This window comes from Pipistrellus hanaki, assembly GCF_964339955.1.
Source record: "Pipistrellus hanaki genome assembly, chromosome: 14".
NCBI lineage: Eukaryota > Metazoa > Chordata > Mammalia > Chiroptera > Vespertilionidae > Pipistrellus > Pipistrellus hanaki.
Window position 1 is genome coordinate 38122255 of NC_140516.1, and position 26764 is coordinate 38149018.

At 58.4% G+C, this 26764-nt stretch overlaps 1 protein-coding gene across 11 annotated transcripts in view; it reads left to right on the top strand.

The window, feature by feature from the left end:
* Positions 1-14088: 14088 nt before the first annotated feature.
* Positions 14089-26764, top strand: part of PAX2 (paired box 2) — an 80585-nt gene continuing 67909 nt past the window's right edge. For 5 of the 11 annotated variants that reach the window (XM_084903793.1, XM_084903802.1, XM_084903796.1 and 2 more), the window contains exons 1-3: positions 15920-16626; positions 20194-20362; positions 21095-21292. In XM_084903793.1, the coding sequence (XP_084759919.1) occupies positions 16584-16626; positions 20194-20362; positions 21095-21292 (410 nt within the window). In that variant the 5' untranslated portion in view covers positions 15920-16583. Of the gene's footprint in view, positions 14169-15919; positions 16627-20193; positions 20363-21094; positions 21293-26764 lie in introns of those variants that run through there. The other 6 variants (XM_084903794.1, XM_084903797.1, XM_084903795.1 and 3 more) reach the window with 3 other exon arrangements.

The following is a 26764-nucleotide window of genomic DNA, read 5'->3' on the forward strand; positions in this document are numbered from 1 at the left end:
TCGCTGCGTTACTTTTTTTCTCTCAGCTTCTGTCCGGCGCGCCAGCCAGCACTAAGGGGATATGGGGGGGGGGGGGGGGGGGGAGTCCTGTAGGCCCTGTACCGGAGGAAGTCACGGGTGGGGAGTCCTAGATGCCGGGTGGTCTGTACTAGGGAGGTCAAAGCCGGTCCTACCCGGGTCCCCATCTCCCTTCGCTGCAGAGCGTAAGTCCCGGGTCCCCAGTGCATGCCCAGGGGAGAGCCGTGGAGAGCCGTGCGTTTTCCATCTACTCACCCCCTTCCCACACCTGGATCCGGGATGACACTCCACACACACACACACACACACACACACACACACACACACCATTCCTTTCAGGGCAGAGCCCCCTGTGCGCCGCGATCCCTGGAACTTCAGCTCGGAACCCGGTTCTGCGCCGGACCGGGCCGGGCTGAGAGCTCAGAGCAGGCTGCGCTCCCGCCCGGCCTCCCGGGGCCGCGGCCCTGGCCGCCGCGGGGCGCGCTTCCCCTGCCCAGCCTGGCGGGGGAGTTTTTGTGGATAAACAAAAGCATTTGCTCTTTTGGTTTTCTTTATTCTTTTGTACCTTCCTTAATCTCCCTTCTTTTTTTCCTTTTTTTTTTTTTCTGGGACTTCTCCTTTCCCTCCTCATTTCCCCTTTCTTTTCGTTCGCTCTTCTTTCTCCTTCTCTCTCTGCCTCTCTTCTGTCCCCCTTTTTCTCTCTCCCCCTCTCTTCTATTCTGGCCCCGTCTCTGCCTCTGGGCTCCTCTCGTTCTTCGGTCTTTCTTCCAGGGCCCTCCGCTGCCCCAGGGCTAGGGTTACACCGCTCCCCTGAGTCACTTTCCCTGACCCGCCGCCGCCGCCTTCTCTCTGCTTCCTTCTCCGGCGGCCCCAGCCTGGCGGGCCCGGCCCGGCTCCCCCGCCGCCGCGGCCGTGATTTATTCGCCTCGCCCGGCGGAATCAGGTGCTGAACCCGAGCCCCGGAACGAGGGGACAGATTTCTCCCGGGAAGGGTTTTGTGGGCTAAACGATGCTAATTACGGGAGGGGGGCGGGGGGGAGCGCCGCTGGAAGAGGAGCTGAGCGCGCGGGGCCGGGGGAGAGGCCGCGGCCGGGCCGCCTCCCGGCCTCTCGCCCCGGCTCTCGCCTTCCTTTCCCTGGGAACTTTCCTGTCTGAGTTAACTATTAACCGCCGGCGAGAGGCAATTTTCTCCGGAATTTCAGCGATTTCCTCTTTACGGTGGAGGCAGATTAACATGCAAATAATAGTGAGATGCTGGGCTCGAGCCTGCGCGCGGCGGGAGAGATGCCTCTGTCCCCGTCCCCAGTGTCCGCGGACGCGGAAAACTACCGCCCGGCCCCCCCGCCCGCACCCCGGGCCGGCGCAGGAAGCCGTGACCGAGCCGGTGCCCGGCGGGCGCCCGGCCTGAAGGTGGAAAAAGCCGGGCGCTCGGGCCTGGGGGCGGGGTCGCGGGAGCCGCTAACCTGGGCAAAGCCCAGGGGACCTCCGCCCCGGGGCCCCGCACGGCCACCCGGAGCCCGCGATCCGGACAGCCTGGTCCCTGCTCGGAGCCCGGCCCCCGGGGACGCCATGCGGGCGGCGGCAGGCTCCGGGGAAGGTCCTTCCCGCGGTAGCATCCCCACACTGTCCCCCACGGCCCCCCCCCCGCTTCGCCAACACCGAGCGCCCCCACCCCACATGCTCACACACACCCTGCTCTGTCTTGGGACCGCTGCAAACTTTAAGCTGGTGCCGCTGGCCACCCGTGTCTCGCCTTTCCTTTCCTTTCCTTCCCTCTCTGGTCCAGCCGGCTCCTCCTGGAGCAGGACGGGAGGGGCTTCTTGGCCTCCAGCCCTGGGAGAGGACAACCCCACAAGTGCGGGGCTCCCCTCGCGGGGACCTTAGCCCCTGGGGTCCGCCTGGCTGCTGGCCACCCCACACCCCACCGCGGAAGGCGCTAGTGGTGGCAACGAGGCTGGGCCGGGCCCTGACCCCCGCAGCTGCCCCGGCCGGGCCTTCGCCCTTCACTTGTTTGGTGCTCTCAGCCCCGGTGCAGGGCTGCCAACCTCCAGCCGAGCCACCCGCTCTGCGCCCGACTTTCTCCTGGATTCTCCCCGAGCCCTCACCGGCTGTGCGCTCTCCCCGCCTGCCTGCCTCGCGGGCTCCGGCTCCGGCGGGGCTGCCTCTGTCTCTGACTCCCCCTGTCTCTCTGTCTCTGTCTCTCTTGTTTGTTTCCACGCGGGGACACTGATTGCGCCTTATGAAGTTCTAACTGGTTTTGTGTCAGGAAGATCTTTCTCGCTGCTACCCAGCCTGGCGTGACGGATTAAACATCAACTAGTTAAATAAAAATTAATATCAACTGCCTCCTAACTTCTAATGTCATGTTGTTTATAACTAATGAACTGATTAGGGGATAAACACATCACGGAGACATTCGGCTTTCCTGCCTGGGCGCCGCCACCACCGCCCGCCCGCCCGCCGGATGCCCACTCCCCAGCACTGCCTGCCAGCTGCCAGGCCAGGAGGAGGGAGGGGCCGGGCTGCCAGCTCCCCAGGGCTTGCTCTTCTGCCTGCCTAGGTCTCTTTCCCTCCCTTTCTCTCTGTCTTCCCCTTTCCCCTTCCTCTGTACAGCCTGTCCTTTCCCCTTTCCCCTTCCTTTTCTCAGCCTGTCCTTTTTCCTTCCTTCCTTCCTTCCTTTCTTCCTTCCTTCCTTCCTTCCTCCCCTCTTCCCTCCCTCCCTTCCTTCCTTCCTGCCTTCCTGCCTTCCTGCCTTTCTTTTCATTCTTCTGTCCTCTGCTTCTCACACTATTCCTGGTTTGTTCTCTCTCTATCTCTTTCTCTCTTTCTCTTTCTCTTTCTCTTTCTCCTTCTTCTCCTCCTTCTCCTTCTCCTCCTCCTCTCCCTCTTCTCTTCCTCTCTCTCTCTCTCTCCCCTCCATCTCCCTTTTCTTCTCCCTCTCTCCTGCCAGTGGGTCTCTACCTCTCTGTTCCCCACTTCTTCCCCCTCATTTGGGTCCATTCTTCCCCCAGTGCTCGGTGTAGTAATTAAGCGCCCTGTGACTGGGCTTCCCCCTGGCTATAAAGCCGGAGGCTGCAACAGCTCCCCAGCACCTTGTGAAAGCTGACATGTCCTCCCAGCTATTTAGGAGAAAGGGGAGGGAGCTAGAGTAAGCGGGGTTGAGTTGTGTGTTCCTCCTCTAGTCGATCTGGAAAAGGCAAAGAAAAAATGATTTTTAAAACTTTTATCTTTTCTCTCGTTCCAGGAGCAATTAATACAGGTGCAAGTGCCAAATTTGATTTTCAAGGGAAGGTAAGCTGCTCTGGTGCCCTTCCTCCAGGGACTTCAGAGCCCTCTCCATGTATACTCACCTCGCCAGCCAGCAGCCCCCTACTGAGCCCTTTTCCTAAAGACACTTAAACCAAATCACAATTGTCATCATGACAACAATAAGGCAGGAAAGCAAGTAATTACAGTTCTGGCCCCGGTAATTTTTCCCCCCTAAGACAACATTTAAACTTGGTTTGCCCTGGACCTCAGGGTCTGACAAGACAATAACAACAGAAAAAGCTTTTAAAACCAATTTAGCACACGTGAAAATGTAATTCTAATGAAGAATCAATAGGCTGGCGGATCATTTTTCCTGGGACTCCTTGGAGAACCTGAGAGAGACTCTCAATCAATGGGGCGGGCAATGAGCAAGAGGGCCCACGAGACTGTGTGGGACAGGGGTGAGAGCTTAGGACAAAGAGAGGCAGAGCCTCAGGGAGGAGGCTGGTGGGAGGATGAGGTATGGAGCTGAGCCCTTTGACTGGCACCACTTTGCAGGCTTCCGTAGTCCCCAACACTCCAAGAGGATCAGAGCCAAGAGCTAAGAAACCTCCTTCCTCTTCTTGGTCCTTCTGGTATGCGACAGGCTGCTTAGCACAATGGCCTCAGCGTCTTTTCCCTGGGCCTAGGCCCCAGCCCTGGCACCGCCCCAGCCCTGTGTTCAGGTAACTGTGACGAGCTGGCTGGGGAGCAGGTAGGGACACTGAACTCCTGGCTCCCCAGTGTGTGTGTGTGTGTGTGTGTGTGTGTGTGTGTGTGTGAGAGAGAGAGAGAGAGAGAGAGAGAGAGAGAGAGAGAGAGAGAGAGGGAGGAACTTTGGGTCTCAGTTCCTATCTCTGGTAATATAGGAGCAAGAGCAATGAATGTGTCTGTGGTCACACTTTACATTTTATAAACCACTTCCACACAAGTTACCTTGTGAAAAGGACAAGAATTATTACCACTACTTTAGAGAAGAGGTTAACAAAGGCACAAACGCTAAATAGTAAAGGTATGAGTCAGCAGGCCATGGCCCTTGTGTGTGACTGGGTGCGTTCTGAATAAGTGACAGAGAGATTGTGTGTGTGTGAACATCTCACAGGTGTGTCATGGAGTAACCACAAAAGAGTGTGATTTTTGTGTGTATGACTAGGGTATCATTTATGCTTATTGCTCTCTCATCCTTGTCCTTGGGAGTCATTCTACGTATAAAAAAAAGGCAAAAAATCATTTTGGAAAAAATCACTGATTGAAAAAGAAAAGAAATGCTGGCAAAGTCTGATGCTTTAAATCGCAAATAATGGTAAGATGGTAATTTGGCCATGACTTGCCTGAAAGAATAGAAATTCATATATCTGTAGGGAGATTTAAAAACTTTAACTTGGAAAACAATGACATAGGTTAACACATTACCTCTGGGGCCTGGTGGCCCTCCAGCTTCCTATTCCTAGTTGTGTAATTTTTCTAGGAGAACTTCGGCTGAAGTGGTGAGGACTCCCAGTAAAAAAAACTTCCAGTTGCTAACCTACCTTGGGGCTTACCCAGCACTGTTGTTGGACAGCCTTTCCATGTTACTCAGCACGTGTGAGCAAGGCTGTGTGCGAGCAGGAGGCCAGGGTAACCGGGAAGGGGGATAGCGAGGGGCAAATGAGAAAGGGGTACATGGCCCGTAGGAGTGGGAGCAATGGTGCTTGAAAGGTGTCTGAGTGTTTAAGGAGCAGAAGTAGGAGAGGGTGCACATGAGAAAGTGGTGTGTGAGAGGTTTCAAGGAGAATGTGTGACAAAGGTGTGAAAGGGGTCAATTCCAGCTAGAAAGGGCAGGGCGTGGGCAAAGCTGAAGGGAAACTTAGCTGAAGTGACCCTTTGTTCGAGCATGACAGAGCATGAGTGTGTTTGGATAGGCTGTGCACCTGAGTGTCCACGGAATGGGCTGAGAGGACCAGGACACTGTGGGATGGTGTGGCTCAAGTGGGCGATCACGTGACTGTAGCAGGCGTTTGGGAGGGCTCTGGTCATGTTCCCTCTCCCTGGGGCCCCCCATCATCTCCCAACGGCAAGGACAACAGGATTTTTCCTCTTATCCTGAGTTGCTGTTGTTTTGACGCAGAGAAGGAGAGCTTCTGAGGGACTTGGGGAGCAGTTCCACAATGTACTGGAGGCAGGCCCTCTCAGGAGGAGGTCCTGGTGTGGAGGAGAAACTTGGGGTGTGTGGGTAAGGATCTTGGAAACTGAGGCTGAGAGCCCGGGGTGTGTGTGTGTGGCAGGCTGAGGAGCCTGAGGAAGTCAGAAAATCAGAGGGGACCAATGCCGTGAGTCACCGGGAAGGGGACCTCACCAAAGTGGGGGAGTGCATGAGAGTAGGACAGCCGCCCTGCGCCCTGCGTTGGAGGCTGGAGACCAACGGGGAGCGCCCGTCACGGGGAAGAAGGGGTGGGGTGAGAGCGTGCCGGAGGCGTCTAGGCTGGGGACTGGGTCTTTGGGTGCCTCTGGCAGCTCGGGAGCCGCTTGCCTGGGGCTGGCTGGGGGCCTGGGGGCGGGGGCGCGCGTGTGCGGGGCGGGAGCGGGGCTCCCCGCGCGCGGGCGGCCGGGTGTGCAGCGCGGGCAGGAGCGGGCCCGCCGCGGCGGCAGGCAGGCAGCCGGTTATCTGAGCCGCTCAGTCTTGGGTGGCTGCGCCCGGCTCTCGGGCGGCGGCGGCGGCGGCGGCGAAGAAGAGACGAGCGAGACCCAGGCCCAGACAGCGGCGGCGGGGAGCGGAGCATGGAACAGCGCTCTGGCCGGGCAGGTGAGAGCCAGGAGGGGCCGGTCCGCGCCGTAGGGGGGCAGGGTCTGATCGAGAGGGGTGGGGGGGGGCCACGCCAGGGGCGGACTCCACTCCCCCCCCCCTCTGTGCTTGCCCTTTGGGCCTCCGTAAGGGCTGGGGACTGGGCCCTGTGGCGTCTTCCCACTGGACTGGGGCCTCCTGGGCTTTCCCGCCCACTGTTCTCTAAATCTGCTTAAAACTTTCCGTCCAGAAGAAGTGAGTTACAACTTCTCCTGGTCTCTCTACAGAACCTGGCATTTCCTTTCCGTTGCGCTTTCAGGACTTGATCTTTCCGCTTTCCCTCGGTGGAAATATTTTGCACAACTTTCTCCAAGTGGGGGGCCCTGGGAAGGCCTTAGCTTCTGGTGGGAACTGCTTATGGGTGCGTGTGCATGTGTGCGAGTGGATGGGGACTTGCTGTGTGCATGTCAGTGTGCACGTGTGTGAAGGTCTTGAGTATTTGGGTGGGAGCCAAAGTGTAAGCACTGATGTGTGTGCCTAACACGTGTGGAGAGAAGGCTCTGCCCTCCCCGGAAAAAATAAAATAAAATAATAAAATAAAATAAAATAAAATAAAATAAAATAAAATAAAATCAAGGGAGGCCTGGGACGGGAAAGATGGCGGGCCCCAGGGGACCCAGGTGGGGAGAATGTGAAGCTGCTTACCCAAAAAAGCAAAGGTTGTGGAGGGCTTCTCTCTCTTTTTCCCCCTTCCTCTCCCTCTCCTGACAGCTCAGCTCTGTCTGCCCACTCAGTGCACTGGTGTAGTCCAGAGTAGGAAGCTAGGGACCCAAGTTTAGCTTTAGATTGGAGGGGGGCAGAGGAGGAGGTTGGATCAGGTTACCAAGAGTTTTCCAAACAATTCCACGGGGGCCAAAGACTAACTCTAGCCTCACTCCTCCCTTTCCTCAAATCTTCTTCTTCCCCTCACACGCCCCTCCCCAACTCAGGTTCTGTTCTTTCAGCTGATAATGCAGTTCCCACCCTCAGCACCCCCTCCTCCCCTCCCTCTAGATTCTTGGCCCACGGTCCCTGGGCTGTTTCCATTCCCCCATGGGAATGGAACCTGGGCCCCCAGGAGTGTCAACGGTGGCCTCCTGGGCTCTTAGGGCTCTGGGCCACCCCTCTGCACCAGAGGTTTAAGTAGGGAGATCAATAGCAAACAGTTGTAATGATCTAATTAATTATGGCAAAATTAAAAGCGAGTACAAAATCAATCTCTGATGGTGTTGAAGATGGAATTCAATTGAGAGCCCATCTGTGCACCCCCTCGACCGTATAAATATGCAGCCCAAGGACAGAGCTAATGGCCGGGCCTTCCTGGGAACCTCTCTCCCCCTCTCGTCCTCCGCCCGCACAGGGCTCCTCTCGCCCTCACTCTATCCGGGTCTGTTTTGTCCCCTGCCCTTCTTCCTCCTTCTCGCCCTGTCCCCTCTGCTCAGTCTGCTGACACTCCCACTTTTCCGTGTTCCCCTTTGAAAGGCAGTTCTCCCTGCCTTGCAGGCCTGGGGTGCCTGGACCAGCTTCCCCCTCCCAGAAGACTCTCTACAGCGCCTCAAGGAGAAGGCAGAGCGGTGGGGAGGGGGCATCCTTGACCGCCCGTCAGAGCCCTCATCTCCTTTCCCGGCGTTAGGGACACTCGGAGGGACCAGGGCGCTTACCCAGAAGCGGCTCTCCCGGCTTGCACTCCCTTCCCTTCGCTCTTTTCCCCGCTTTTAAGGCTGAGAGGATCGCATTCCCGCCAGGCGCGGTTTGGGGATGGTGGGGAGGAGCTGTGGAGCCAGGCCTGAGCGAGGAGAGCTCATTCTAGGGAAGGAAGCCGAATTCCCGCTGATGAGGCCCCGCTGCACTCTGGAGTCTTCCGCCCTCCGAGCCGCCTTCTCTCCTTCTCTGCTCACTGCCCCCTCCCTCTCCTCTACCCTCACCTCTTTCACACACACGTCTGGCTGGGGCATAGCTGCCCCGGGGCCTCCCGTCGCCCAGGCGGCCCCCGCGTCCCTTTTGGCTCCAGCCAGACCCTTCAAAACGACAATGACACACGCGTGCGAGCGCTGCCACCGCCGCAGACGCCCCAGCGCATCCACTGCAGCCGGGTTTGCGAAGGATGCGGGTTTTATTTAGTGTCCCTGAGCCTGTACCAGAGCAGCGAAAACCACCAGAAAAGGGGGGAGGGCAAGGAGTCAGGGAGAGAACCAGCATCTAGATCAACTACGGTCAGACCACCCAAACCCCCAGAACCATAAACACAAGACCTTTTGCTTCGTGTCCTTCCTTTGCCTCTTTGGGCCTGTCCCAGCCGGCTCTCGGGCCCCCTGCCTCTCTGTCCCTGAGCCCTGCGCCCACTTCCTGGCCCACAGTGAGTCCCCGGGGTCCTGGCTGCCCTCCTAGACCCCTCCCACTCCCTGGCCCGCCGCTGGGCTCTCAGAGCCTGGGGGAGACACAGCCCCACGCCTCCCCGCCCTCTCCCGCCAGGCCTCCTCACCCCGTTATTAATTGCTGTGTTGACCTGTGGGATTGATTGGCGGCCCCTCTGGGTGAGGCTGCGAGGCCTTGGCCTCCGAGCAGCCGCGCAGCCCAGGGCACAGGGAGGAGGGGGAGGTGCTGGATAGGGGTCCGAGCTCCTAACTCAGCCCCGCCTGGGACACAGCTGTCTGCCTAGACTCCCTTTTCCACCCCCCCATGACACACTTCACACCCTTACAACACCCACACACACACTCTCCCCACCCCCTTGCCCAGGAGACACAAGAAATTCTTGTTAGTTGATTTAGAAATTGGAAGAGGCTTCCCCCTTACATGAGTCAGATTCTTCGATTCGTTAACCGCGGGTCTATACCTCCTTCAACGGCCAGAGGGCCAGACGTGGCGGATTGAACTGCTGGGACCCGGGCGTTATTCTGTCTGATTTTTATTTTGCATCTTTCCCCCCATCCCCCCAGGGAACAGTGACAGAAAAGTTATATATTCCTGGATGCGGATAACCCTTACCGTCTCAAACCAAAGCACTTTTCCCAAAAGGGGCCAGTGCCCTGACTCCTGAGAGATTCGGTTCAGCCCTTTTGTTTCAAGTTGGGGAGTGGGGGTGGGCGGCTCTGGACCCCAAAGGGTGGAGGGCGGAGGCTTGCAGCCGCTGGGGCAGGGTCCTGAGCCTACAGCCAAAGACTGTCCCCAGCCTCCCCCGCCTGCCCAACTCGGCGCGCGCTTTTTCGTTCTCTCTCTCTCTCTCTCTCTCTCTCTCTCTCTCTCTCTCTCTCTCTCTCTCTCTCTCTCTCTCACACACACACACACACACACACACAAGCAACACTTCCTGCCCCAACCCCAGGCCACAGACCCATGGGCCTGAACCCAAGCAGGAGTGAGCGCGCCCCCCCCTCACCCCCCACCCCCACCTGGGCTCCAGGCTAGAGGGGGCGGAGGCTGCAGGAGGAGGCTGACCTCGGCCGGCCGGTCCCCCGAGAGAGAGCCCTCTTTCCCTTGGTCCTCACCCTGTCTTTCCAGCCCCTCTCTCCCCCGTTTCCCCCTCACCCCTCCGCTCCGGTCCTTTGTCCGCAGCCACTTCGCGTCGCCCAGCAGCCCCTACCCGCCGGGGCGGCCCTGCCCTTCGCTGCCCCGGGCCGCGGGCGGGTCTCCCCTTCCTTACCCGCTCCCGGCTCTGGCGCGCTCTCCGCCCGCTCCTCGCACCCGCACCGCTGCTGGCAGAGGAGGACGGGAGGGCGGGCGCCGCGGATGGATCCGAGAGTAGATTTGGTGCTGGCTCTCAACTCCGGGACAACTCAGCCCGCCGGGCTGCTCCCGCCCCTCTCCCCCTGCTCCCCGGCGCTGCAGAGCCCAGCGCCTCGCCGCCCCGGCCCCTTCCTGTCCTCGCCCTCTGGCCGCGGCTGCTTCGCTTCCTCTGATCCGCTCGGCCTCTGGGGTTGCGCTCCCCCTGCTTAGCGCTGAGTTCCCCTGCGGCTGCCCCTTGTACCGCTGGCCCCTTGCCTCACAGCCTGGACTTGCGGGGTAACGCCTGGGACGCCCGGGGCCCGCCGGCACCGTCTCCCTCCACCACAGCCAGGCTAGGCTGAGGGCTCAGGCCCTGGCCGAGAAGAGGGTTAATCATTACTTGGGCACCGACACTCAGCCTCCCTTGGACTCTCTCACCCCGGCTTGGGGAGGAACCTGGGAGCGCGTACTTGGCCGGCGGGAACCTCAACTTTCCCCAAATTAGCTTCTGCAGGCCTTCCAGGGACAGGTGCCTTCTCCCTTCCCTCAGCACCCCCTTCACGCCCCTTTCTTCCCCGCCCCTCTCCCCCCATCCACACCTCCCCTTGGCCGGGCCTTGCTGCACCCGTCTCATCTCCGCTCTGGTTTTGGCAGGTTGACTTGCAGGTCCTGGGAGGACCAACTTTCTTTGTTTGGAACCAACCGGACTGGACGGGATTTCCTTCCCCAAAATTTCCGCCCATGGGCCAGCTCCTCCCGAAGGTTTTGGCAGATTGGTCCGAAGGGGACCGCGCCAGAGGCCACAATGAGCCCGACTGTTCGGGCGGGGGTGGGGTGGGGGTGTTGAACGGATCCCCAAGCAGCTGCGCTAGTGCCGTGGGGCAGGCGTGCAGGAGAAGTGGTAATGGAGGAATGGCAGGAAGGAGAGAACGCAGGGTGGGGAACATGTATGGGGTGTGGTGTGGTCATTGGACAGGAAACGGTTCTGAAAGGGAAGAGCCCAGGAAGGGAGCCAGGGAGGGATCTCCTAGTTACCTTTATAGGATAGAAGTTGTCTGGAAAATACCACCCCCTGCCTTGCCTAAATGCCCAGGTCCCTCCCTTCCCTCCTTGTGCAAGGCTAAGGGTTCAAAGAGAGAGGCGCTTATTCCTTCATCTACTATGGAAATGTCCGGCTTTTTAAATGCTTTCCTATTGGCTAGATCCGTAGAGTAGGCAAGACTGGTGTCATTATCCCTATTTCACAGGCAGAAAGACTGAGGCCCAGAAAGGCAGAAGGACTGTGCAGGCAGTGGCTGCTGCTCCTTCCCGTGGGCTCTGGGGTGAGTGGTCAGTCCCTTTAGCCGTTCAGAGGTCTGGGTGTGGGTGGGTGTGGAGGGACAGACTGTGTCCAGGTTTGACCAGGGCCTCACTGCACAATCTCGCTGCCTCCCCCCCCCCCCCCCACCCACCCTCTAAGCTTGTTCTCTGCTGGGCAGAACCCTGCACTCCTAGTTCAGACCTGTCTTGACTATTTTTTTTTTCTGCTCCCCGGTCCGGTGGCCCACCAGCGGCAGCCACCTGGCCGGCCCGTGCCACTGAGAGACGGCTTTGGTGGCCAAGTGGCTTGCATTGTTGTCTCCCTTCAAAGGGGCTGCGAAGGGCCGGGCGGGTCGCCGGGACGCGCAGTGAGGAGAAGCGGGCTAAGGGGGAGGGTCCGGGAGGAGAAAGGCGCAGCACGTGCCCGGGCCGCCGCAGGACCAACAGACCGAGAGGGCGGGGCGGCCTGCGCTCCGGCCCCCCGGGCTTCACGCAGGGAGCCCAATATCGGGAACAAAAGCAGGGAAAGAAAAGTGAGAGCAGGAGGGAGGGAGGGAGCGAGGGAGGGGGCGAGGAAGCAGAAATTAGGGGGTCTTAGATGAAGAAAAAAAAAGTAGCTTTAGGGGGAATGTGCCGTGGAGTGTGAAATTGCAGCCCATGGTGCTCCATATTGTACCAGAAGCTCTTCCAAAAAAAAAAAAAAAAAAAAATCCTCCAACGTGACCAGAGGGCTAGGAAGGGGGAGGGGTGGGGAGAGAAAGGGGAGGAGGAGGGGAAAGGGCCGGGCAGGAGCCGGGCAGGCCGAGCCGGAGAGGGGGCAGTATGCGCGCGCCCGCTGCCTGGAATCTGATCTCCCAGGGTGCGCCCCGGGGTGCTGGGACCCTTGGGGCGAGTGGGCCGCGCCACCCGGGACTTGGGTTGTGGGACGAACTTTTTTTTCTTTTCTTTTTTGTGGAGACGATGACTTCCAAAACTGGGAATAATTCAGAAAAGGAGCTCAGCGGCGGAGCTGCTGCTCTGCACTACCCTCTTATCTCCCCTCCTCCTCTCCGCTCCTCTTCCCTTCGGACTAGTTTTCCCCCTGTCGGTTCTAAACAGCTTCTTTCCCCCCTGAACTTTAATGCATTTAATTTGGTCCTCGCTGTGGGAAGCATTTCCTAGGGAGATACATTTAATTTCGGAATTTCTAATCCCCTCCCTGAGAGGCCGGGCCCTGGCTCCCCTCGCTCCTCCCCAGGAGGCCTCAGGAGTGGAAGGAGGAAGGCAGGCCCCGGCCAGCAGGCTGGGGCACCTCTGGGGGGAGGGGGCTCCCGCATCCACAGTCCCCCCAGACCAAGCCGCCTTCCCAAACCTGTGGAGGTGGGGTGCCTGGGCCACACCGTTCAGGGCCCATCCTGCAGAGGGGAGGCAGCCACACCTCTGCTTCTCCTTACCTGGGTGGAAAGCCCGGGGTCAGGGACTGGGAAACTGGAAAATGAGCAGAAGGATCTTCAAAGAAAGAATCGGTGCAGTTGGGGGCAAACAGGCAGGGTTTCCACGAGCCTATCCCTTCATGCACAATCTGCCCAGAAACCCAGTTGGGAGTTGGGGCGCTAGCTGGGCGGTTGGTTTGGCTTGGGGGGGGGGGGTCTGTGTGTTTGTGCATAGTAGGGCAGAGAAAGGAGCTCAAGGGGAACTACTGTCTCCGGACACCTACCCCCCAGCAGAGCAGGCACCAGACAAGCGGAGAGACGCAGGCAGCTCTGCTGGAGGAAGGCAGCGAGGGCGGGGGCTCTGGGCGCCAGGCGAGCCTGGCAGGGAAGGGAGTGGGGAAGGCAGAGGAATGGAGATCCACAAGGAAGATTTATTGGGCAGATCAGATGCACAGAGGCGGCTAATGAAGCAAATCCCGAGATGGGTATCAGAGCAACTCCCCAAAAGTTTATTTGCCTTTAAATTTCCGCAGGGAGGCGGGTGCCTTGTTTGAAGTGTAAATGCCCCTAGGTTGGGGGGTGGATGGGCCGCTTTGAAAACACCAGAGAGAAAAGGTTCATTTAGAGGCAGAAGGGGAAAGCAACCAACCCTGACAGGTCGGAGCCCCGGTTGTGTTTGGGGTTGGGTTGTTTTCTTTCTTTCCCTTTCCTTTTCTCTTTCCTCCTCTTTCTTCTTCCCTTTCTTTTTTTCTTTTTTTTTTCTTTTCTTCTCTACAAGGCTCTATAGAAGAAGAAAGGGAAGGACAGGAGAGGGAGCATCTGCGGGAGAGGCCAGCCCTTCAGCCTGGAGACTTAAGCGAGAAGGCAGAGCCCTGGCCAAAATCACTAGGGAGCAGGGCTCTCGGGCTTTCTAGCCCCCAGAAGGGCTGGCTAAGGGGGAGGCTGACCAACGAGTGTGGTGCTGGACGGAGAGATGGTCCCAGAAGGGGCGGAGGTGAGGCGGGTGGGACTCTGGAATCTCGGGAACTACCTGGGAATTGGACTGTCATGGAAAGGTCTTCACTTCTTAGGGGGCAAATGTGTGTGAGAACAACTTCCCGCATGCTTGGTGCATTGAGTCCCCTTCTTTACAAAAGGTGAAAATGCCTCTTGCATATGCCTGTTGTCTGCATCCACACTTCAACACATGTGTAACGTAGATGATGTGTCTAGCTGGTTCTAGAAAAACCTAAATCTGTGTGTGGTTCTGCCCATAGTCTTGTTCCTCCAGTCGTTCAGCCTCTCAGAGACAACTTCCTGGACCAACACGGGGACATGGGAGAGAAGGGCTCCCTGAGTTCTGAGTTCTGAGCTCCTTTCAATAAAGGATCTTTCCTCGATGCCCCCCAAAACCCCAATTGTGGGTTAATGACCTCCCCGAGAAAGCCCAGCCTGTACCAACGAATACCCCCTAAGAGTCTGCACTCCCAGGCCTTTCCCTTTAGGCTGCGAGAACTCTCCTTTTCCACCGCCCACACGAAGTTAGTGCGTGTTCGTGGGGTTTTGAGGCCAAAGCAAACCCGAGAGCGCCATCTGCAGGTCTTCGGAGGAAGAGACTGACCTTCAGGGCTGGACCCTGCGTCTTCCACCTCCCGCCCTGCCCTTAGGTAATCCGCTGGGCCACCGGAGGGAAGTGGGGTTGGGGGCTGCGAGGGGTTTTTCCTCTCAGAAGCTACTTAGCAGGTGGATTCAGGGGACCGGGCTCAGGAGGATCTAGGAAGTAGGGTAAATACTAGGATCCCAGCAGACCCAGTCCCCTAATGAGTTGGAGGCTCAGAAACATGTCAGGCTGCGCCTGGCCCTAGCCCCGTGAGAGAATTAAGGGTGTCCCCCCCCCAAAAAAAAAAGACAAACACCTGGGTGCAAGAGGCCCCGTAGGAGATTCCTCCTGGCTGAGCCGGTGAGTGTAGCCCCTGTGTTAGCGGCCGCCTGGGCTGCGCCCGCCAGCGGGACAGCCAGGTCTGCAGGCAGGGGCCAGAGGAGCCCGAGTCCGGGTCCGAGAGGCTGGAGCGCAGCGCGGGCTTCCCCGAGCCGCCCTTTCACAGACCCGGGGAAGCGGGGGGAGGGAGGGAAGGAAGAAGGGAGAGTTAAAACATCAGCTGAAGTGCCAAGATGATTTATGAGACGAGGGGAAATATTTCATAAAGATCTCCTGGATATTCTGTACTTAACCAGTTAGGAGACAAAGGGCTTCTCCTGCCTGGTGCGTGCCGGCGAGCGGACCCGAGAGAGCGAGCGAGGGAGCGAGTGCGGACAGGGCTGCGGCGGCCCGGCCGGCGGCCCCGGCGGCAGGAGCGGCCCGGCCTCGGAGCGCGAGGCGCCCGCGGGGCTCCGGGCTCCGGGTCCGCGGGTCCGGCGGCGGCAGGCGGCGCTCCGCCCGGTTCGCAGCCTCTTCTCCCCAGCCGGGAGCGCGGCTCCGGTCTCCTGCGTCCTCCGCCTCCGGCGACCAGCAGCCCGCACCGTCTCCCTCCCCGAGCCCTCCTGATGGGGTCACCCCAGGTTCCAGGAGCCGAGTCCCCGGCTCCCCCACGGTGGTCCGTTGGGTCCCGCTGAAGCAGGCGGGTCCTTGTCTCAGGTGTCCACCTCCTCGATTCCAAACCGAGCGCTCTGGGCGCCCAGACCCCACGGGCAAGGGGATGAGGAGGGAAACCCTCCGCGCAGCCGCGCGTGGGATGCGAGAGGACTAAGTGGCGGGCGCTTTGCCCCGGAATGAGAACTGGGGGGTGCGTGGGTGGGGAGGCACCTCGGGAGGGAAAGGCGAAAGGGAAGGACCAGAGAGAGGAAGGAAGAGCTGGGAAGGAGCGGAAGGGAACTTAGAGCGGGGAGTAGGGGGGTTAGGATTAGGGATGCGGACCCGGCTCGGGGCGGCGCGGCCCACGCGGGCACCGGCCGGCGGATGGCGGGGCTGGGTGAGCGGGGACTTCCAGCCGGGCTCAGCCGATGCCTGAATATTCATTACACCGGCCGCTCCTCGTCCTTATCTAACGTTCATCTTATCGGCGAGTTTCGTTTCTCGGCGTAGTTTTAATCCCGGGCTCCCCTTCCCCCGGCCCCCTCCCCCCGGCCCGCTCCCCTCCCTCCATCTCCCTTCGCCCGCCGCTCCCTCCTTCCTCCCGCTTCCCCCTCCGCCGCCCGCCCTCCCCTCGCCGGCACCGGAGTGACAGGCGCGGGGCCCTCCTCGCCGAGGCTCGAGGCTCCGGCGCTGGCGAATCACAGAGTGGTGGAATCTATTGCCTTTGTCTGACAAGTCATCCATCTCCCGGCGCGGGGAGGGGGAGGGGGTCTGGAGGGGACTTGGCAGCTTTTAGAGAGAGACACACCGGGAGCCCGGGCTCCAGTCTCCGGCCGAGTCCTCTCGCAGCCGCAACCCACCTGGGGCCAGCCCGGCGCTGCCGGCGCCACCGGCTCCTTCCCTCCCGCCCGGCCCTCCGGCCGCCCCGGCGCGCGCCGGCCTTTCCCGGGGGCGGAGGCCCGGCCCGCGCCCTCCCCTCCCGGGCGCCCGCTCGGACATCCCGAGGATTGCTACTTCTCCGCCAACTTCTCCAACTCACCGGCACTCGGAGCGGGTGCCCGACTCCCCGCCCGTCGCCCTCCGGCCGCCCCGACTCCTCCGCGCCCTCTCCGACCGCCGCCTCTCGGATGACCGGGCTCCGGGGGAGCTGAGCGAGCCGCCTCCCCCGCCCGGCTCCAGCCCCGGCCGCGCGCGCCATGCGCCCCCAAGTACCCTCGGCCCGGCCCGCCGCCTCGGGGCCGTCCTGCTGACCCGCCAGCCCCGAGCCCCGAGCCCCGACGGCGGGGAGTTGCGGCCGCTGCGGTGGCCAGTCCCAGCCGGCGGCCGGGGAGGAGTCCCCGCGGGGAGACCGGCGGAGCGGCGCCCCCCGCCCCCGTGCGCCCCGCCGCAGCCGGGCGCCCGCTCACCCCCACCCCCCGCCATCCCTCCCTTTTCTCCTCAAGTCCTGAAGTTGAGTTTGAGAGGCGACACGGCGGCGGCAGCCGCGCTCCTCCCGCTCCTCTGCCTCCCCATGGATATGCACTGCAAAGCGGACCCCTTCTCGGCGATGCACCGTGAGTACCGGCGCCCGGCTTCTGTCCCAGCTCCGCTCGGGGCTCCCCGTCCCAACCTGGTTCCATCCTGGCGCGGCCCTGGTCCTGGCCCCCGGTGCTCATGTCCCATCCTGGAGGCCACACGGGCTTCTCCCAGTCTCCCCTTCCGTTCTCCCTTCTCATGTCCCAGTGTTTCTAAAGCCTTCCGTGTCTCTCCTGCCTCCTGTCACCCATACTCTCCCTCTGCCTGCCTTCCTACTTTCCCCAGTGCCCGCCACTTTCCGTCCTTCCTTCCTTCTTTCCTCCCTTCCTTCCTCCCTCCCTTCCTTCCACCTGCTCCTTGCTAAGTCCTGGGTCTACACCCCATCCACACCAGAAACCCCAATTCCCTGGCCACCCTCTTACCCTGGGCCGGGGGACTGATGGGCTGGCTGTTTTCAGGGTTTGTGTTGTTTTCTCTGTCCTCTCTCTTCCTCCCTTTGCCTCCCTCTCCTCCCTCCCCTCCTCTCTACCTTTCTCCAACTCACAATGTGGTTGTCCGGGATGAGGCTTGGAGCATCAGCAGCCTCCGTGTCAGGACAATCAGGCAGAAGAATATGGGGGTGGGGTGCCCCCTTCTGACCCTCAGCTCCCAGTATCTCCGTGCGGCCAGCTCCACCAAGGCTTCGTACGGGCTGGTTTGAAATACTTCCTTCCCCTTCTCTCCTGTCTCCCTCCTCTCTCTTTCCCCTTCTCTTCTCCTTGAGTTGGGAGCCCCAGCCTGGCAGGATGTGGGGGTCATCTTTCTGCTCCCCACCCGGGAGGGAAGGTGCTCCAAAAACAAAGACAGGCTCCAAAGAGAAATGAAGTCCGCAGGAGCCGGAGTGGGGGAGCTTTGCTTCGGGGAGGCACCTGGGCAGAGCCAGGCTGTGCTTCTGGTTCTGGGGGCTCCTTGCCCACCTCACACTCCCCGGTGAGGATGGGCCAGCCGGTGTCCTGGCCCGGAGGTAGGCAGAGAGGGAGAAAACATGGGGGAAAGAACAAAAGGAAGGCAAATGCCAAAGCGGAGAAAGGAGAGCGAAATCAAAACCTGGGCAAAGTGAGTAAAAGAGAAAACAGAAAGGGTGTGACTAAAAAAAAAGAGGCGAGGAGCGAAGAAGCAACACAAAATTAAGAAAAGGGAATGATTTTAATTAAATTTGAATTTCATTCATGTCATGTGTCTTTAGCTTGGAAAAACAATTCAGAGATTTTTTCCCCAGGCTTTTTAAAAAAGCTACGTGGGTCCCAAATAAAAACATCTCCTTGTAGATTAATAATTAAGGATGATTTGTAACTTTTCCCAGGGAAACTTTTTAGAATTAGCTCGATAGATGCTTTGAATAAGAGAGCCCAGAAGAAGAGCTGAGTTTTTCCTCTAAGCATACATTTTAGCATGACAGGGGGTATTGGGGGGAGCTTTACAAAAATGCCTCTTGGATAAAATACATTTTCCTAAATAATATCCAAGCACAGGACACCCGAGCCAGGAGCCCTGAGCTGCGGCGGGTCTCCGCGAGCCGAGCCAGAATCCAGGCTCCTTTCCTGCGGGAGTGAAGCCGGGTCTGCGCGCAGCTTCGCCCAGCCCGCCCGCCGCTCGCCGCCGCCTCCGCTCCCGCTCTCCTCTCTGGCCGCTCCGAGGGGACCCGCCGCATCCCGGCCGCCCACGGGGGGCACCTGGAGACCCGAAGGGGAGCAAGGCGAGCTGAAGGTGATCGGAGGAAGGGAGAGACGGCGGCGGCGCGGGCGGCGGACTGGCCCGCGAGCAGCCGCAGTCGCAGCCGCAGCCGCAGCCGCAGCCGGCGCCGGTGGCGCATTCCAGGCCAGACTCCGCGCCTGCCGGCTCCGAGCCCCGGCCCTGGACTCCCGCCGGGCCCCCTGCCATTGCCACCCCTTAGATTGGGGATGCGGGGCCGGGCCCGGAGCCCGGGAAGGCTGAATTATTCATCTTTAATCTGCCCGCAGCTGCCGCCTTTTCAGACCGGTAACGCGAGTTCTCCCGGGGCCTAAATTATTGATGGGTGAGGTTCGGAGGGCGGGGAGGGGTGAGCAGAGGGGCTAGGGGTAGGGAGACCAGCGGGGATGAGAGGGTAAAAGAAGAGGTCCCGGCCTCCCCCAGCCTCCCATCGGAGACCTCTTCCCGGGGGTTTTGCGCCGGCGGTCGGATCCCCCCAGAAGGGCCGGGAGGCGCAGGCGTCCCCGCTTTCTCCGAAAGAAAGTCGCCCGAGGCTAGTCCTGCAGGGGCGGCGGGTGGACCGCAGGGTCCGGCCCAGCCGGGCGCTGGATGTCTCTGGGCTCGGGTTGATCCGGAATGCGGCTGCGGCTGGATCGCTCAGGGCGCAGGGTGTCTAGACTGTGTTAGGCCGGGGAGAAGGGGGAGCTGGCGGTCAGCGCCCTCGAGCCTGGCATCCGGAACCACCTGGGCTCTGAGGTTGGCACCCTGGGCAGGAGTTTGGTTGGAGAGTCAGCGCCCTCCTCCTCCTCCTCCTCCTCCTCCTCCTCCTCCTCCTCCTCCTCCTCCTCCTCCTCCTCGCCAGGCGAGCGGCCGCCCTGCTGCGCGGTGTCCGGTGGGCTGCCGGGTCGGAGAGGTCAGAAGGGTGCGAGCTGGCCCAGGCTGGCTGCTCAGGGTCCCTCCGTGAGCCCTCAGCTCGCCAGGGCGACCTGTCCCGGGCGACCAGGGCGAGGCGGTGGGCCCCGAGCCCGGCGCATCGGCCACGGCCGAGCCTAGCAGCCTGCGCTCTCCCAGGGCTGCTTCCCGGCCCCGCCGCTCTCCGCTGCCGCTGGGTCTGAGCGCGGCCAGCTCGGCCCCTGCTTCCTCAGCCTTCCCTCCTCCGCCTGGCTTCCTTTGAACTTTAACCAGCAGGGAGACGAGAGGATAGAAAATATAAAGGAAAGGAAAACTCGATTAAAAACAACAACAACAACAACACCAGAAAACAAAAACACACAGACGGAGGTAGGAAAACTTCAATCCGATTAAAAATAAATACTAGGGACAAGGTAAAGAGCAAAAGAGGGGCGGGGGTCAGGGATTTAGGGTGTTCCTGTGTTCAGACCCTTATATAGAGAGTCATGGGACTTAGACCTCGAAAAGCACCTGCCTCCAAGCACCTCGCCCCGCACGTACCGACCGCTCCATCCTGCTCAGGCGGGTACTGCTCCACGCAGGCTCTGTGCTCTGTCCGGCCCTTCCTTTCTTCCTCATTCTTTCCTGCCGCCTCATCTCCCCCTCGGCTGTGTTTCTCCTTCCCCTCTCCTGTCTCTCGTCCTGCACCTCCATCTCTTCGCTCGCTTTCTCTCCTGTGTCTCACTGGTCTCTGAGCCTGTCCTTTCCCTGCCCTCCACCCAGCAAACAGCTGCACCTCTGCACCTCTCCCAGCCCGGCGGTCCCAATCCCCCATCCCCCGAGGTGTGGTCTTCCGGCCCCCATTCTCCCGAGAGACTCCGGGACCATGCCCCTCTGCCCTGCCCGCTCCTTTCACACGTCCAGGGGTCCAGGGCCGAGGACCCTGACTAATGGCCGGTCCCTGCTGTCTGTGGGGTGTTGTGTTTTTTCTTGTCTCTCCCCAGCAGGGCACGGGGGTGTGAACCAGCTTGGGGGGGTGTTTGTGAACGGCCGGCCCCTGCCCGACGTGGTGAGGCAGCGCATCGTGGAGCTCGCCCACCAAGGTGTGCGGCCCTGCGACATCTCCCGGCAGCTGCGGGTCAGCCACGGCTGCGTCAGCAAGATCCTGGGCAGGTGAGGGCCTCGGAGCTGCCGGGGAGACGCCCTGCCTCCTCCCCCCAGAGGCCCTGGGTCTCCAGCCCGGGGTCTTGGCGAAAAGTTGAGGATGCCAGCGGGAGAGGGAAATGCCCCAGTGGGGGAGGGGGTATCTGGAGAGCTGCCCCTTTTGGAGAAGGCGCTCAGGTGGTGGCTGCAGCCCCAGGAGCCAGGGTGGAGCAGGGTCAGCCAGCGCCTGCCCGGCTCCAGGGTCCTAGAGGGGAAGCAACCTGATTCCCATCTTCAAGAAGGGGGACGGGGTGCCTCTTCCAGCAGAGTTACATAGCCAGGGGACTGGAGGAATGGGGGAGGAGGGAAAACGGACCCCCGCGAGGAGAAACATAAGCCTGGGGAAGTGGAAGGAGGGTCTTGGTTCCCACAGGGGCTCGCTCGAAGTGGGAAAGGGCTGGAGACTTAGTGTCTTAGTCCCAGTCTGCCTTGGGGGCCGGAAGCTCTTCCCAAATGAAAGGTGGGACCTTCACTCCCAGGGGCACCTATTTGGGCTCCCTCCCTGGAGGAGTGTCCCCTTGTCCACCCTCTCATCCTCTGTGGAGTCCCCCGCCCTAGCCAAGCGTCCTCTCAGCCATGCCGGGCCTTTCCCCCTGTGCCGGCTGCTCTGGGCCGGAGAGTGCCTCAGAGTCTCTGGAACCCACAGCCCCCCTGCCCCTGCCACCACTGATTCCCGCTGACCCGCCGGCCTTCCCGGAGCAGGTACTACGAGACTGGCAGCATCAAGCCCGGAGTGATAGGCGGTTCCAAGCCCAAGGTGGCAACGCCCAAAGTGGTGGATAAGATTGCTGAATACAAGCGACAGAACCCAACTATGTTCGCCTGGGAAATCCGCGACCGGCTGCTGGCCGAGGGCATCTGCGACAATGACACGGTGCCCAGCGTCTCTTCCATCAACAGGTGAGCGTGCCACCCTGGGCTGCAGAGCAGGGCTCCGGCTCCCGCCTCCTGCCCGCCAGTGCACCCCAGCACTCCATCTTGGGATCTTGGATCTTAACTTCAGCCTCTGCCCTTCCTCCCTGCTCCCAGCCCCAGAGTGTTTTGGGCTGAGAGAGGGGACCTAGGAGGCAGAGAGATAGACAGACAGACTGAGCCGTCTCCAGCGTAGGGCTGAGTATTCCCTGCCAGGCTTCTCCCGCCGGCGTCCTGGAAATGAATCCAAGTGTTTGTGGTAATTAAGACTCCAAGATTACTCGCCTCGGTATCTGGAGACAATCACAGCCCACAGCCAAAGCCTTTAAAATGACCAGTGTCTATTCATCGCCTCCAAACAGACTTCCCTTTCTAAAGGCATACTCCCTTCCCCGGGGACAGCAGCCTGTCCCGGCTCCCCCATCCTCCCTGCCAACTCCCACAAAGCTGGCCTCCCCGGAGCCCAGGCCTCGCTAGCCAGCTTCGCACAAATTTCCGGCCCACAGGCAGGAGTGTCCAGGCCTTCGGAGCAGACGCCAACCACTCGCCAGCAATTGGCAGGGACTAGAGAAGGTGGACAAGGAGCGGGAGCTCAGTCAGGGAGGGGGAACTCTGGGTTCTGAGGCTGAACCTGAGGAGATGCCTCTAACCGCCTGGAGTGCCTGTAACCAGGCCTCTGACACAGACTTGAATCAGCTTGACATGTAATAGCAGAAGTCAGTCTCCCGATCTCCAAGCCACTCAATCCATGTATGTGCACCCAGCTAGCGTGCAAATATGTCTATCTGTGGTGGGCACGGCACACATAAGCAGTGGTTGGACATAGGATGGTTTCAGCATCACAGAACTGTACAACCTGGCATTAGCAGAGACCCTGTACATGTTCCAGATGACCTTGGCCAGCCTTGCAACCCATGCCCCCCATTTTAAGGCAAATCCCCGGATGAGATGAGGGGTAAGGGTTTCATATCCTTCCTATTTGCACTTTTCATAGGCTTATTTCAGGGTAATAAAGGCTAAACTATCTAATAATTCAGAAACTGGCATCACATATCAAGGTGGTTTTTTAAAAATAATTTGTAAATGATATGGAATTATCCCAAATCATCCTGAAAACAGCAGGTGAAATTAGCTGGTAGAATGTACCTTGGCTAAAGAAGATTCCCTCTGCCACACTCCTGCTGTAACGTACTGCAAGGCGACCCCAGAAATTATCCCGGTGTGTGCCATCTGTATTAAAATGGTTATCCAGTTATGAACAGGGTAACATAATACTGATCAGCTAATTATACACCCTCCGAAAACCCTCAGGCTCCCTGGGCCTGGCTCAGCGAGGTACTGAAAGCATAGCAGTCTGACATTCAGACACCTTTCTTCGGAAGAAGCTGGGGAAAGATGCTGCGTGGTTCCAGAGAGGAATGAGTCTTTTGCATTTAAAAGCCAGAGGGGAAGGCTGGGGCTGAGGCAGGAGTAGTGGCTAGGGAAGGAAAGGAGACAAAGCATTGTTTTTCAAGCCATCTGGACATTTAGTCTCCTGGCTGGTGGCTGGTCCTTGGAGTGAGTTGGGACTGGGGTCGTGAGAGGAAAGTAGCCCTGCGGAGGAGCAGGCGTGCTGGGTGTGGGTGCTGGTGTTCTGGAGAACATTCGAGAGAAATGCCGCCGTCAGTGATAGGATTTGCTTTGAAGGTAAGGTTAAGGCGGTTTGCTTCCCTTGATGGGCCGAGGATTGGAGCAATTAAGACAGGCATGGGGGGCAGCATCCCTTCTCTAGCATCTCTTGCCCCCTCACCCCAAAATACACTTGTCACTGACTAAGATGCTTTTGGAAGCTGGCTTAGGGAAAAGTTTGGGGATTGCTCTCATCCTGAAGAGCCATGGAAAACAGGGGACAGGGGACCCTAGGATCAAACTCCAAAGGCCTTAAGGTGCATCTGTCAGAATTGGGAGAAAGTAGAGAAGTGAGTCTTGGTTGAAATGAGAGTGTGAGAAAGAGCAGCCTCAGCCTGACAGCTCTGACAGCTGCAGAATCTGCTCAGTACGGAGCCCTCTCCTCTGAGGGGCATGGAGGCCGCCTTTGGGTGCGGAGCAATAGCCATCTGTGGGCAGGTGCTGCTGTCGATGGAGAGAGAGTGGGAGGAGAGGAACGGGGAAGCTCGGGGTCTGCAGCTAGGCTTCCCGCTTGCTTTGTCAACAAGGCGCTGTGTGGGACATTCTCGATTTTGTTTTGGGACAGAATCCTATCATAATGAATATTTTGGAAAGAATTCTGAGAGCTTCCCAGTGTGCTGCTGAGTAGGGGCTGGAGGGATGCATCTGGCCCCAATGCCTTTCGCTTCAGCCCTGTAGGTGCTTTGTTCTGAAGGGGAAAAAGTTATCTGGGACGTGGTGTTTCACCCTAAAGCCTGAGAAAGGCAGGTGTTTCTGCTGGTCTGGTGATGTCCGGACCTTTGCCAATCCTTAGCCTCTATGGAAAGAGCCTGGAGATTCCCCGCTGTGCAGAGAGTGCAGTGTCCTGGCGAACAGGTAGGGCTTGAGTTGAGAGCTTTGCTGTTGGTGAGATGCCAACGTGCGTCGGGTACTTTATAACCATTATGAGTAAGGGTGTGCATGTGCCCGTGGTTGGCAAGAAAGGAACTCCACACATGCTCACCCACCTGAGCCAAAGCGTAAGTTTTTTCATATTCTTCTCCTCAAAACAGATGCTGTCGCCGCACTTGAAATACGCTGCTATGGTTATAAACTAAATTGCTTCTCGTGCTTTCAAAAACGGTTCTGACTTTCTCTGATCCCGTCGTGATAAAAGTTTGGACAGCCAACCCACATTCTCCACTGGCAGGTCCTCATAGAAATACTTCTCTTAGCCAATGGGGAAGGTCAAGGAGGCCTCCCTCCCCGGCCCCCACCTCCACCCCCAGAAACCGCTGTCAAAATTCTGGAGGATTGATGAATTGTTTAGTATGTGAATCATTTCTTAGCACCTGAATCGTTCTCAATATCGGGTGACTGATCACTGAGCATGGAGTTGCCAGTTCTTCAGCTTGTATGCTGCCACTGTAGAGGGTGGGTGTTTATGAGCAGGTGACTTGAGATGAAAACCTGGGGTGGGAAGTGGCCTGGAGAGGGGAAGAGATGGGGGGAGATCCATGCCGCTGAAAGGGGAAAAGTCACCTAGTTAAATCACAGTTGCCTAGGCGGGAAGGATTTTCCTAATTGTGTACCAAAGCTTGTAGACAGCGCCTGGGACTCTACTCAGAACTGGTTCATCTCTCTTTGTGTGATGGATGCGGGAAAGAGAGACCCCGCCATAAAAACCTGGTTTGGCTGTTGCTCTAGGTAGAATACTTACAGCTCCTTTGAAAGAACAGGCACAAACTCCAAGTAGAGTCTAGGGTTACTGGTGATCTCCTGAGGGCAACCTCTTAGAATGAGCTGACAAGGAGGCCATCACTCTTCTAGCTTTTCAGCCCTACACACTTTGGGACCAGGGCACTCTGATCACCTGCTACCCACACTCTCTCTTAGCCGGTTTGGCCCTCAGTGAGTACATTCATTCTCTTACAGGGGTAACACTGGCTTCAAGAAAGCTATAGACCCGGTGCTATATCATTCACAGGTCTTCATCAGAGCTCTGGCTGTGGGGTGACAGTGGCCTACCAGCTGTCCATTCAGAGACCTTTCTAAATAAGCTGGGGGCCACTCATCCTAGCCAAGGGAATGCTGAGGACATGTTCTCTCTCTGAAACTCAGGTTTCTAGAACATTGCACGTTTGACTCTTGGACCTGGTTTGGCACAAAGCCAGGCAAGAGGTGCAGCTTTTCCTGCCACATCTTCGGACCCTTGCAGCTGTTTGGTGGTCAGGGTTGTTGGTCTCGTGGCAAAGAGCCAAGGCAAGTTGATGGGCTAAGAAGACCTTCCCACAAAGGAACGAGAAAAACAAGGACAGAGAACTTGCCTTCTTGGCCCCCGGGCTACCAGACTGGGTCACAAATAGCAAGCACACATGTCAGTTTCTGTCTGAGAAGCCTTGCTCTCCTGACCCTCCCCAGAGAGGGGTCTCCTGTTGCTGAGATCATTAGAGTATCACATATTACAGTCATGACTATTGGTCCCCTTATTCCTTAAAACGAACTGGCATTGTCCTTCTAAAGAGCCATGTTTGTTCTCTTAGTTATTTCAGACTTCTTGGCCAGCAGTCATATTAGTCTGTTTCCCTGGTGGCTGGCTCAGAGTGGGCGTTCGGGCCACAAAGTGACTTTCAGGTGAGACCAATGGCTGGTTGCCCTGAGTTCTTACCTCAGCTGGCAACTCTTAGGAAGAGGCAGACAGGAAGGGTTGTGAAAGCTCCACGTGGATTTTGGAGGGTGAGGCAAAGAAAAAAAGAAAGGGAAACCCCTAAATAAATAAATAAATAGCGCCCCAACTATTCTGAGAACTCAATAAAACAATCAGATCAAAAATGAAGAGGCATAAATCTTGTGTCTGCACAGGTAACCCATTCAATTGCTTTTATTATCGCTCAGGCTGCTCCCATTTATTACCATCCACAGCCTGGGCCGTGGAGGTTGCATAGAGGGTGGTCTCCAGTGCAATCCTACACTCTGGGAGGCAACAATCAGCCCATACATGCCGGGATTTCGATGGGAGCTCGGGAAGGGCCCATCTGTCTGCATGAAAACCAATCAATAACTCTGTAACCAGAGCCCTGTCACAGGGAAATGGACAACACAACAGTTCAATACAGGGGCCACAGGGGGAATTAGCCAAGTGGAGATGGGGCCAGGTAGGAGCAGCCTCCGTAGAAAGGACACAGGGTGCAGGAGTATTGGGGAGAGAGTGGGGTATGGCAGGGAGAGCATTGTCTTTGTGAGTATATTGGCACGAGGGGAAGATGGATGTGCAAAGTAGATCAGGAAATGAAAGGCACCGTGGAAGTTGGGGTGGAAGGGAACAGCTGGGAAAGGGGCTTGTTTTTATACACATGGGATCACGTGGTTGTTCATGTGATGATACGTGCTTGTGGACTAGGTACAGCTTCCAGAGAAAGAGTAGTGATAGTAGAAACTGGTACCGAAGATAAATCAACCCATCCACCCACCAGCACCAAGAGCTTGTACTCCGAAGAGTCAGTTTCTTATGAGCTTACATGGAGTATAAGTCCTGCTTCTCAGTCTTCTCAGCAGGACTGATAAAGGAACACCTTAAGCTGGGGCCACTATTGTCTGCTCCAAGCTTCCTAGGTTTTAAATTCTAGCTATACTGCAACTTTGCCTCTTACTGCTGAAGCCTGTCCTTAGCCACTCTTTGTTGCTACCTAGAGTTGGAAGTTTGAGTTCTTATAGTAAAAGGAAACTGAGAATACTGGAAAGAATTATTTTCACCTCCTGCTCTTTATTTTTTTAAAAATATATTTTTATTGACTTCAGAGGGAAGAAAGAGAGAGATAGAAATATCAGTGATGT